At 35.4% G+C, this 13,147-nt stretch overlaps 1 protein-coding gene across 1 annotated transcript; it reads left to right on the plus strand.

The window, feature by feature from the left end:
* The first annotated feature begins 5,142 nt into the window (after nt 1-5,142).
* Nucleotides 5,143-8,421, plus strand: LOC149795750 (uncharacterized). The gene is made up of 4 exons (XM_089964129.1): nt 5,143-5,215; nt 5,596-5,855; nt 6,870-6,992; nt 7,249-8,421. The coding sequence occupies exons 1-4, from the start codon at nt 5,191-5,193 to the stop codon at nt 7,582-7,584; spliced, it is 744 nt and encodes a 247-aa protein (XP_089820255.1). The 5' UTR covers nt 5,143-5,190; the 3' UTR covers nt 7,585-8,421.
* Nucleotides 8,422-13,147: the final 4,726 nt, after the last annotated feature.

A 13,147-nucleotide genomic window follows, 5' to 3' on the forward strand; every position in this document is an offset into this window, starting at 1 on the left:
AATTCATGAAATTGGTTAGGCAGTTCCATGATTGCATGCTCGCCCGTGTCTTGGACGACAGTGAATCATATCAACCATTCTCAGTCACTAATGGAGCCAAGCAGGGGTCTGTGTTGTCCCCAACGCTCTTCAAGTATGATGCCCGTGACCATGATACTAGGATCAACATAAGATTCCGGATTAATGGTAACTCTTCAATCTGAGGAGACTACAGCCTAAGATAAAATTACAGGAAATGATTGTTCGCGATCGCTTGTTTGCTGACGACTGTTCAATCCCACCTTCGAGACTGACATGCAACACAGTATGGACCATATCTCTTCAATTTATGATTCTTTTGGTCTCACAACCAATATCAAAATGACAGGTGATGCATCAATCTGCACCAAAAAAAACCCAAACAACTTATATACAGACTACCATCAGAGTAAATGGTCAAATCCTCGTGGTAGTGGACACGCTTACCTATCTCAGAAGCACACTGTCACGTGCAGCCCACATTGAAGATGAAACTAACACAATAAAAACCCGAAAAACCAAGTGTGGTCTTTGGCAAGCTAGGTAGAAATGCGTCGGATCGCAGTGGGATCAGCCTACAAACAAAACTTAAAGTCTACAAAGCCACTATATTGCCGACCATTCTGTATGCTGGTGAAAACTGGACAGTGTATAGAAGCGATGCCAAGAAAATGGATCAGTCTCACACGGGCTGCTAAAAAATTGAAGAGGATAAAATGACAGGAAAGGGTAAAAGACACTATGTTCTCACACGGGCAGGGATTCCAAATGTCCACAATCTGCTGATAAAATTACAGGTGAGATGTACAGACCACGTAACCAAGATAGCAGACGAGCGACTACCAAATGATATCTTCTAGGGCGAGCTGAAGCGAGGGAAAGCCAGCTAGGGTGGTCAGAAGAAATGCTTCAAAAATGACCTTAAGTATTACTTAGAACATTTCAACACTGGCCCTGAACCTTGGTAAGATCACTCTCAGGACCGCTCCAACCTGGCAGAGTCTTATCCATAATGTAACTACAGACTTTGAACGGAAGATAATTGCAGAAGCAGTGCAAAAACGCTAGCAGCGAAATATCAAAACTGCAGCAGGTTCTCCAGAAGTCAAGCAAACCCAAGCAGTTTTTGAGAAGTGATTAAGACATTGCGTGTTTGTTTTCACCTTTGCGGGACTTTCTGCTTGCAAACACACACACACACACACACACATGCAAAGACACCCAAACATATACAAAGCCAGACATTATGAGAAACAGACATTTATATATTTCGATTCAATATATTTTCTAACGTCTTTGTATGTCCTTTTTAGTCGCGTGTCTTTGTTCGCTTTTACTACTTTCTGCACGGCTGCGTGTTTTTGTTATTACAACCAAAACACGTCGACGAAATGAATGATATCCATGAAGAGAAGCCGTCGCAATCTAAAACCAAGATTGATATTTCGACTCAGTATTACTAAGTATGTCCATAATCAATTAAATTCAGGGCGACAAAAGCTACACAAAGTCAATTTTAAGACGTATCATCTTTATTTAGCAAATAAATCGCACACTCTGTAGGCGATAAATGCATTGTATGTCTATTTCGCAGCTAATACTCTCATTGTAGTTATTGACAACTCATCCAAGTCACGACGATTTCAACACAGCTACTACCTTATGAGGTGTTATAGTGGCATGCGCAATATCGTGTTCCGTACTTAAGTCTGCTTTCTTGTGGTTTGCTAGGAACGACACTTTGTTCGCTGGTTGGGCTTCTTTGCCAGCTTAGGTACTTTGTGTATGGTTTATATTCCGTTTGAAGAAGTCACTGAATGATTTTCAATCGATTTTCTGATCCGTATGAACTTCTGTTATAGTTTCATTTTCTCTTCCTCTCGCTTCGTGTCCCAGTTTATCCTGCCGATATTCAAATGGGCGTATTTCTTAGCTATACTATAATTTCTCGTTAAATCTAATACCCATCTCATTTCCACCATTCGGATTTTAACTAGTTTGAAGATTTTCTCTGCTAGATTGTCTGTCAGTCTCTGATCCCAGTCTATTTTGATTTTTAGACGAATGTTCATATTATTGGTGGTGTTGTTCGTCCACATTTCGTCTGATTCGAAAACTACATATTCTGCCAATTTATTTTGTATGTGATCCTCATAATACACCAGTAGGTCATAATGACCCTTTTCATTCCGTGACTGAAGCCAAACACGTTGTAAGTAAAATAAAAGTTATTTAATTATTATTCTATGTCCACACATTAAACTAGAGCGCCGCCTATGCACCGAAGAATTGATAAATCATGTTTATTTAAGTACTACTTTAAGTTTCAAATCCTTTGACTCAAACGCTAACGGATAGATGGCCGGATAGCACCCTTACATAATATTCCCCGTCTAAAGATGTGCGAAGTGACCTTTCAATATTACAACATTATTAATCTATCCTAACTCAGAATAATGATATCGTAAATTCTATTTATAAAATATTTAAAAAAAACACTTCTGGAAAAAGATAATTTTAAAATATTGAAATGTGCAATGTTTTTGTTTTCATTAGTTAATCAGACTAAACCTTTTCATTCTACAGAAAATTAGGTAGCATATACATGGTACACAAATATTTATCAACATGCTTCACGTGATGTGGGATACAATGATACATTACAAATAATAGACGAACGGGATTTTTAAGGTATCCGAGCACAAAATCCATGAACAAATCACAGTATCAAAGAATTTCTGAGGATTTATAAATGTATATACTGTTATGTATATTTAATTTGCATTTGTTAGTTTTTTTCTCCATGATTACATGTTATGTATAATTGTAGTTTAGACTTGACCTTGTCAAAAATCAAGTTCATTGTTTACCTGACCAGGAACGTTTATTTTGTAAACGTGATGTGATGTGAGTTTGATTTTTAACGTAGCTTTAACAATTTTTCAGTCATATCGCTACGATATCTGCAGTGATGTAGTTTGGTATAGTGATGTCTAGCACTGGGGCATCATGCCGCATACACGTATCATGATGTCCCACCCAGTCACATTATCCTGTCACTAGGCCGTCCAGTCCTAACACTAATTTCTTAATGTTGAGCGCCAAGCGAGGCAGCTGTTAGTACCATTAAAATAAGTCTTTGGTATGACTCGGCCGGGGATCGAACCCCCCAAGTCTTCCCGCATCCCAGGCGGACACTCTAACCACTAAGCCACCGGAGCGGTCTATTTTGTAAACAAATACCACATAGTTAATATTTCTCTATTGGTGTTGGTTAAATATTACCAATAGAGTTAAATGTGTTTTTTGGGACTGGGTCTAGGACATCGGGATTCCTCCATAAAACCTGTTGTATCATGTTCTTTCTTATAATTTTAGTAATAGACTTTGCCTTGTTGAAAAAAAAACTTATAATATTCTAGAAATGACCTTTTGACACTCATCTTGGTCCAACCTTTGTGTCTTACTTTTTATACATTGCTATTTATTTGAGAAATTACTCATTTTTGCAATTAATATCTGAGTCAGAATCATACTTATTGTTGTGTTCAGTATTTATTTGAGTGGAATTATTTATTCAAATTATTATTCACCGGAAATACAAATTGTTCATGTGTAATGTTCTTGGACAGGAACATTAATTTGGAATGATACTGATTTCAGACAAGAAAATTTTTGGATTATATTATCGTGATTCATCAAAATACTGTTAACACATCGCCACACTACAGGCCACTGGCACATGATCATAGTCGACACTACATGCATGTCAACCCGTTCAATATTGGAACTTATTTGGAATATCATTGGAATTAAGTAGGAACTTTATACATTTGGACTTGTAATAAATCTTTTGGACTATTTGAGATTTAATTCGCATTACTGGAAGTTCTATTAAAATGTTCTCTTTGTATCTATGGAAAACAATATTTGTTGAATTTTGCAAAACTTGTTGGTTTTCGCTCTTTTCTTTTATTTAGTTTAGGACCACGGATTCGTAACACTATCTGAAAAATACGGTCACAATCTTTGATTAGGAATCTATGAAACTGTAACTTACGTGACGATATGTATTTTTCCCCTGGTCAAGTTGAGTAAATATGATTCATTTAGTTCTTTATTTATCTTTAAAGAATATAATAACATTTTTATTTAAAAATAGCTTTTATCTGCTAGTCGCATCAAAGAATCCTTGTAGCTAAAAATTTCTCCATCCTTCTTCTGAATAAACAAATGCACTTATATGCAAAATTCATCGAGATAACACCCAAAATCATATAGTTCAATAGCATTGAAAACAGAATAATTAACGTATCGCACAGATACTATCATATATAAATGAACATTCTAGTCATTCAAGTGTATGATTGTGTGCAGTAGCGTTGCTTGTCACATATTCCTTTTTATTGTTAATTATGCCGTCAAAGTTGTGAAATCTTTCTCTTGAATCTTTAACAAAATTGACCAGTTGCTCTCAGTTAAATTATCAAGGTTATAAATAAAAGTGAAAATAACCCGTGCTTAACGGTAACGGTAAGACTGACAAACAACATGACAAACAGACAGACGATCGACAGGGATTTGAAAATTAAACAAAATAACAACCATCATTTTTTAATATTTTTATTTAATTAAATTATCAGCTATGTACGAACATATTTCGAGTTAATCATAGGGTTATTTACTTTAGATTACGTGTGTGTGCGTTTTTTGTGTGTCTTTGCATATTGTTGTGTTTCTTTGTGTGTCTTTGCAGTGCATTTTAAGACCGTGTTTATGTGCTTAAATTAGACGTAATCCGCCAGTAGTCACAGTATCTTTAACGTCTACGGTTATTTGCGGTGTAACACAGTTAATCATTTCGACAGCCGGCAAGTTTAATGACTATAATTCCGCCTATAAAATGTTGCAGTCCAGTGATAAAGCCACGAGCCGTGCCCGTCCGGAAGTACGTGCCTTAGACGTTTCTAGTATATAAATTTAGAAGGTGACTGACACAGGATTATAGCACTGATCTGCGATTGGTCAGATACTGAATTTACCGGTCCCTGTGATTTTCCCGATTCATGTCATGTATCTTGTATATAAGTAAATGAGACAAATATTACAAGACAATAAGACTATCGTCGGACAAACAGAATAACTAGAATATTTCGTATACTTTTGTAAAGCATGATCAAGATGAACATCATGAAAGGTTCGCATCGGTACCATACACGGCATCATTCAATATATTAACTCGATCCAAACTTTCTGTGAAAATCGAATCTGTTATTTGCAATATGTAGAATAATCTAGTTATTATTTTTGGGATGGGAAAACTAAATCTTCAATATTTGTGTCAGAATTAAGCTACGAATGCGATTGCATGTTTCGCCTCGGTATAAAATCTGAAGAAATTAATCAATATTTGAAGTCACCTGGGGGATGAAAATTTCTGTTGGACACAAAGTGTAATGTTTGGCTATAGTTCATTTAGTTTATTGATTGATTTTCTGCATTAATATTACACTAATGTTTATTAATTACAACATTTTGCACAAAGGAAGTTAAAAAAAATTTCTCTTCTAATTGCAGTTGATAGAGTGATTTTCGGAACTATAGTTGTCCTCAACCTGTGTATCGTGGTTATCCAAGGAGCACCAAGTTCGATAACTCCTGCAATAGCGCCATCTGTTTGCGGAAATCCTAATTATAGAAAGTGGCACGTATCTTGTGGCAAGCCATGTATCCCTGCAAAAGATTCTGCTACCACAATGATTAAAGAGAAATTACGCAACATTATTCTGCATATGAAGGAAGCACAAGATATGATAACGGGCCTAAAAGAAAAATATGTAAGTAAGCATTTCTGCCTATTATATTAATACTATTTCAGTGATTTCTCCATCAATATTTATTATTATTATTATTATTATTAGTAGTAGTAGTAGTAGTAGTAGTCACAGTAATAATAGCGAACTGGTGGTAGCATTTCACCGGCTCTCCAAGTTTGTTTCCTCGGTCAAAGAACATCTGTCGATGAAATCACTGTATCAAGTTAAACTGTCATTGATCATGAGGTATTATTGTTGTTGTTTAAGACACGCATATATTCTTGTATCTGTTTAGTATTTATTGAAAGGCCTCCACACATTATTGTGTAAAGGAGATGATAGATGTTAGGGGGAAACCCTTAACGTTTATAAAGAAACATTTGTCCTTGAGCCAATAGTAATTTGTACAGAATCATTTCCTGCACGTATTTGGATAAAATATATCCTGGTAAGACTGACCGATAACACGTGTCATGTTTATAATTCCGCCTAGTATTATGCTTTACTGATCTTCTAGCTTCAGTGTACTGTTTCTTGTGGTCACTACCTGTCGGATTAACATGGATCTTGCTTGATTGTGTTTTAACGTTATGATGAGCACGTTCGTTGTTATATCATGTTGAAGTAATGTGTTCTTTTCCTAAGGATACATTGAGGCAGACAAGCAAGACTGGTCTAAATCGGTATATAACCTTCGACCCGTTGGTTACGAGTTCGATTCTTTACCTACTTTAGAACATGCAAGCAATTCTTCTCACTTTAAAATGATCAGAAGAGATATTGTAAAGGTGCATGAATATAAAAAGTAAATTGTAAAGCCCCCCCCCCCCGAAAATATTAAAAAACAAACTTCTTTCGTCATTGGCTTGTTACTACAATATTCATTCTTCCGCCTTTTCCCCCGAACTTTTTGACGTAAGCATGCTCATGCTAACAAAAATATAAAGAAGATGGGAATACTAGTAGGAATGGAGTTTTTATTGGTTTGCTCATATTTTTTTTTTATTATACAATGGTTTCTTTCTTGTTTTTCAGAGTACTGACCGCATCAAGAATACAGATATGGTCAATAGTATTGAACGTAAAACGGAATACGCGTTCAAAAACGGAAATATTGATTTCAAAAAGGAAGAAAGAAAGGTCAAATCGACAAACGCGGTAAGTAATTGCAATACATTTTAGGTGCCCTTCAAGCTATGATGATATACATGTAGTATTCTTGCTTTGTCTTTTTCTGCTACTGCTGATTCTTTTTGCATAAGTAGTAAAGGCAGACAAGGAAGAAGATCACGAGGTGGTACCGGAAGTGATGTAATGAGTATTAAGCATTTTTACATGTCGTTTTTGCCTCAAATCTAACTTTTGCAAAATATTTTGATAAAGAATATTCATGGCTTTTCTTAACTTCTTTCAGATGGAAATAATAAAGGCGGACTACGATTCCATGGCAGCAGCTATCATGTTTACAGAACAAATGAGATTTAATGAAGATTCTTCAAAGATATACGGCCAGCTGAGCAAAGATCTCAACGGTCTCTCAGTCAAGCTCTCGACAATTTTGTGCGATTTTGAAATAATCCAGTGCGTCAGTGGAAATGTGCCGAGCACGAACCTAACATGCCAGAGTACGGTTTCGGGATCTATTCAATCCTGGACAACAGAAGAAAACAGAATTTTAGTTGAATACTGGGTCTTAAGAGATATAGGGAAATATCTTGCGGTTTTAATTCCAAAGTACCAATTAATATAATGTATATGTCAAGACGCACCAAATCTCTGTGATATTCTACGATATTCCTATATTGTGTGTTTTAAGAATTCCACATCATTTTCATACCTAATATTTTTATAAGATTTTATACAATATACTATCTCAGTCCCAATAATTTAATATATATTTTCCACGATCGCATACTCATACCTACCATTAGTGATCTATCAGCATCTAGCACAGTCATCCTCGAAATTTGTTTCTACCATTTTATACCATTATACATTTTTGTTGTTGCTTAAAACCAAACATATTATTTTTACATTTTTTTTATTTTCATTATTGTTTGACTGTAGTATAGCCAGTTCAATTAAAGGTTGTTAAAGAAATATTCGATATTTTCATCAACTGCTATAATTAAAAATTTTCATTGTTTATTACCGTAATTCAATATCGTAGTGCTATTTTAAAATCCTTAACACTATATAACCTATTGGTTTCCTATCGGTCGTTTTGTTTTGTGGAACTAAAGGTTGTTACATTTTCGTTCTTACATGTTTTGTCCTTTTAATCTCATTGATTTGTAAATGGAGTTTGCTTAGCTTAATCCATGCGTGCCAATACCAATAGACGTTTTCTATGCATTGCTGTATATACCTCTTTTAATTGATTAGACTTTTACAGACGATAATTATTTTTAAATGTAATTTTTCATGTATAATACCATGTGCGTGGTGTTTAGATTTCTGTATATATCTTTCATGCTGATCTCAAACATTTTCAACCATTTTATTTGCTTTTCTCTGGAAACTGGCTGCATTGTTCATAAATATGTAGATTTATTTTATTTTCTTGAACACATATTGTAAATAATCTTCTGGCTATTTATTTCCAACTACGTTAATAAAGTGTTTTATTAAAAAGATACTGTTAGTTTTATATCAGTTATTTTGACTTAACCATATGTGAATGTTCATGAAAGTACTTGGTCCGTTGTGCTTGCATGTGTGTGTATATGTGTGTCATATATGCATGTTTTACACAAGTTACGCAATACACTTTTGTTTTTCTGTCTGTTCGTAACCATTGAAGTATCATATGTCACTTTACTCATCCTTTACCATCCAACTGATTCACACTGTGAACCCATCTATAGCGTTATTTATAACCGATGTGGAGACAATATCAGCGGTTCAATGATCTTGATGCGACCTCTTCCTCTGTATCTGTGTATGTATTTGTATACATGTGTGTATGCATGTTATACAAACATGGATGTTCATTAATTATATTGATGAGTACAATATGTGTTTGTGCGTCTATGCATATTTTTAGTTTTCGCTGCATAATAGTAAGAATTTTGAATTGAGGTTCCGTCTGGAAGGTCATGCCTTACCATAAAGCTGATATAAATCACATGACATGATCGGACGATTTTTCGCAGTAAATATTTGCAACCGGAATCATTAACTGACAATGTCAGAAAGTTACGTTAACAGTTTGATCCGATATACTGTTGAAATAATGCTGGTGGTATGCGATGCTCTTAGTGGTACTGTTTAGGTTTTGGTTTGATTTGTATTTGACGGCACAGCATCACAGGAAAATTATATCGTGTCAAGGCAAATACAGTTCCTTGCCCAAAACCAAAACCACGATAGCCGATCTGGACTGATCCAATGATGGGATGCAAACCAGCGTCTTAACCACCACGGGTCCTAAAGGAAGCGAGTGTAACTGTGGTATCGCAACTAGTATTGTAGTGAAACCACAGGAAACATAATTATGGGAACATACTGTACAGTTTCATGAGATATTTTCATTTTTCTTCCTGAAATTGAAACGTTTCAAATCTTGGGTATGCACTTTCTTTTAACGTTTCGTCACCACAATAATGCCTATTTGACGCTGATAAAAATTTATCTGCCAAAAATGCAACCTGAATAAATTCCATGATAAACTTTAGGAAGACAAACCCTTTCAAAATAAAGGTACACATTGAAAAACTATTAAAGATGAAAAGTAACGATATTAAGATTCTGTAAAATGTACATTCACCTAAAATAAAGATAAAGTTCATAGAAATATAAAGTCATAAGTTTCATCAACATTTCACCGAACTCTCAGCAGGCGGCAGAAAGTCATTTTATCTGAAATGCTTCTATAGTGTCTCTTTGTCAATCTTGTTATGGTCATTTTAAAATTTCCCCAAAAAGAAACGAGGAAAACAAAATGCGTAGATTCAAAACCTTTTAGGTTACGTATGTGGCTGATGTAGGTGTACAGTAAGGTTTTAATTGTTTCTTTTGACCCAATGTTTGTAAAATGTCTTGCAAAATCATCGAAAAGGGGTATTTGGGGAATTTAGTTCGTCACTACTTCCGGTCATCACATTTATCAATGTTGATTTGCAGTAACGTTTCCATTTTTTCCTCTGTCATGTTTTTCAAAGATACATTTAAAAATTATAAAATAAAGGGACTCGTTTGGAGAGTTCCGTATTTTTTCTCCCCGCATATTGTTTGGTGGATTTCATTTATACATGTTTAGCTATATACATGCCATGTGTAGAGGTGCAATTAGGTTTTACGTTTTTCCAAATGGGCCATTTTCCTCGAAATGTCCTGAAAATTGTCGATAACGGGGAATAAAGAGTTTTCAGCACGAAGAATTTAATCATCCTTACTAATTATCCCCAAACATCAGGATATTGTCGTTACGCAGTTTGTCAGTTTGTGGTAAAGCTTGTCTTCGCTTCGTCTGGAATACTTTAATCAAACATTGAATGCTAGGTATGTGGTGGGTGTACATGCTGAATACGGTTCGACTTGTTTTTACTAGGGCTACTATTGTGAAAATATCTTGAAAAGTTTTCAGAACAGGGCTATTTTGACAACTAGGCTCGTCAACGCTTCTGCTCCGACATGACTTGAACGATTTTATTGAAACCTTGTAGGCAATATGTGTGGCTGGTACCGATGCCCTATATGGCTATATTTAAACCCTGTCTAATAATGCTGATCATGTAATTGATGTGAGGCTAGCTGTTAATCCCATGCACATCATGATAGATTAACCCCATGCGCCAGAATATCACACCTTGTCCTTGTGCTGTTAAATCTAATGAGTAACACCTGTGTAGTAAAGCCTTTAAAGTACTCACTGAACTATTGAAGGTGAGCGTGAAACTTAGACAGGTTTATTTCGCTTTCCCGCTTTACATATGGTTCTATGTAATGTGAATACCCAGTGCGTTTGTGTCCTAAATCTCAGGAAACAACACGCTGTCAGAAGTAAGGAAAATGTCAGTGTTCTGATTTATTGCATGTCGTGACGTATTTTAGAATCCGTAACAATATCAAACATATTTGTTTCCCATTGACAATTATTTATTGAAGCTAAAGGCTAAACCTGAGGAATTATGATTGATAACATTTAAATCGTATTCAGTCTATACCAAATTAACCCGTATGATTGGAAAATGGGTTTGCTTAGAGCGCATAACAGGTTAATCAATGAAAAGAAAATGAAGATCACAACAACAAAATTTGGAATTCGTTGGAATGTGTCTGTTTTAAACACCTCATTGTTTTCCAAACGTTACTCTTTTTAAATGTAACTGTTGCATGGTCATCACCATGTACATGATTTGTATATAGTTCTCATACATTGTTATCGTTTAATATGTCGTTCATGAAAATTATGGTATTTGGCAGGAATATGTCAATTTGTTTGCATTCTCTTGTAAACATGATGCAAAGGATCATGGGTTTATTTCTATTGTAATATTAATTTCATGTTTTAGATCTTTTTACCTTAATTTTAATATAAAATATAACCATTACAACCATTTGTCAATGAGTATTTGTTATTATGTATGTTAGAGTCGGCATCTTATACACATTTTTCACAAGAAACAATTATTTTTCGTAATGTTTGTGTGTATGTGTATGTGTGTGTGTGTGTGTGATTTGGACTTTTAATGTTGTTTGAACAATTTTTCAGTCATACGATGTCTGCAGTGTAACAGTTTACAGTGATATCTAGCACTGGGGCATCATGCCGCCGACATGTAGCATGATGTCCCACCCAGTCACCTTATCCTGACACCAGGCTGACCAGTCCTAACACTACATCTTAATGCTAAGAACCTAGCGAGTCAGCTGTTAGTACCATTTTTATTATTCTTTTTAATGACTTGGCTGGGGTTCGAACCCGCGACCTCCCACATCCGACGCGTACGTTCTAACCACTTAGGCCACCGGTCTATTTCTTAATGTACTGTCAGTTTGCTTGTCTGTTTGTGACTTTTGAAGCCTTAGATGTCTCTTGACTCGTGCTTTATCGTCCATGTAATCGACACATTGTACCCAAATTATAATTTCAAGGTTGGAGTGGTGCCCATCATAATGGTAAATTATGTTGATGCGACTCCTCTGTGTGTGTATGTGTACGTGTGTGTGCAATATGGATGCTGACGGTCATAGATTAGATTGATTCAGCCTCTGTGTGTGTGTGTATGTGTGTGCGTGTGTGTGTGTGTGTTACGTGGATGTGCTAAGTATGGCTGCTGATTTTCAGTTTGAATCCTGAAGGTCCTACATTGCCCCCAAAGTTGCTATAAGTTAAAAATTACACGATCCTGAATGCTTCATATAAAAATATTTGTATGTCGAATGGCTTTAGTTATATACCTTGCCCAATGGCTCATGACTGTACCCGACCCGGACAAATCGAACCAGTGAAACTTGTGATCATGATTCCAAAGCTTAATCATGAGACCCTCTATCCGTAAAGAAGCGAGGGTAGTTTTCAGGTCTGACACTTGCGCTATGACAGGAAATGTTATCATATGCAGTACAATAAAGGGAACATAAAGTGCAAGTAAAAATAACCGTTCTTTAAACAACAGAAAATAAACTGCTCTAATAAGGATATCTATATGTAATATGCAAATCTACGTGAAAGTATTGTTAAGCTAATCTATTCCCGTTTTTTCCAATTATTACCATTCTTAAATTGAGGCTTATAATATCTTTCTCATTGCTTGGCCGGAAATAATTTTAAAATTTCATTCAATTAGCAGCAGGCGCCATTATGGTCTAAAATATGGTTACGATGTCAAATTTTTCTAAAGTGTCTCGTTGTACCTCTAACACAGTTTTGATGAATTCCGAGGAACATTTGAGGATTTCCTGAAAGCTAAGAATTTATCAAACATTTTCGGAAAGAAATGAAATGTGTACAAATTTTAAAACTATAACTTATTATGTTATATAAAGATTACACTGTCGTTAAAAGGATTACGAATGAGATAATGCTAGATTTGAATTAGTCCTACAATGTAAGACATAGCACACGTTTTTGTTTTAGTGCTACGTCTTACTATCCAAATAACGGCCTTGTATAGCGTGTTCCGATGTCAGTTGACATCAGAATGAGTAGTCAAACTTTCAGGAAAATCTCACACACTTGGCAGCCTATATCGACACTTTTCCACTAATTTATGCCTTATTACTATACTTACTGTGCTGTCTTTATCCTGGCGGAATGAAAATATGACACTAGCAAATGGACGCATTTTCATGTTCCGTTGACATAC

The sequence above is a fragment of the Sinohyriopsis cumingii genome, chromosome 7 (assembly GCF_028554795.1).
Source record: "Sinohyriopsis cumingii isolate HCF-2022 chromosome 7, ASM2855479v2, whole genome shotgun sequence".
Classification (NCBI taxonomy): Eukaryota; Metazoa; Mollusca; class Bivalvia; order Unionida; family Unionidae; genus Sinohyriopsis; species Sinohyriopsis cumingii.

Bases quoted from the DNA above. Each gene is read 5' to 3' on its own strand.
- LOC149795750 (XM_089964129.1), top strand. From the start codon at position 5,191: ATGATCAAGATGAACATCATGAAAG. The intron at 5,856-6,869 runs GTAAGTAAGCAT...CTTGTTTTTCAG, and splicing joins CGGGCCTAAAAGAAAAATAT to AGTACTGACCGCATCAAGAA. The intron at 6,993-7,248 runs GTAAGTAATTGC...AACTTCTTTCAG, and splicing joins AGGTCAAATCGACAAACGCG to ATGGAAATAATAAAGGCGGA.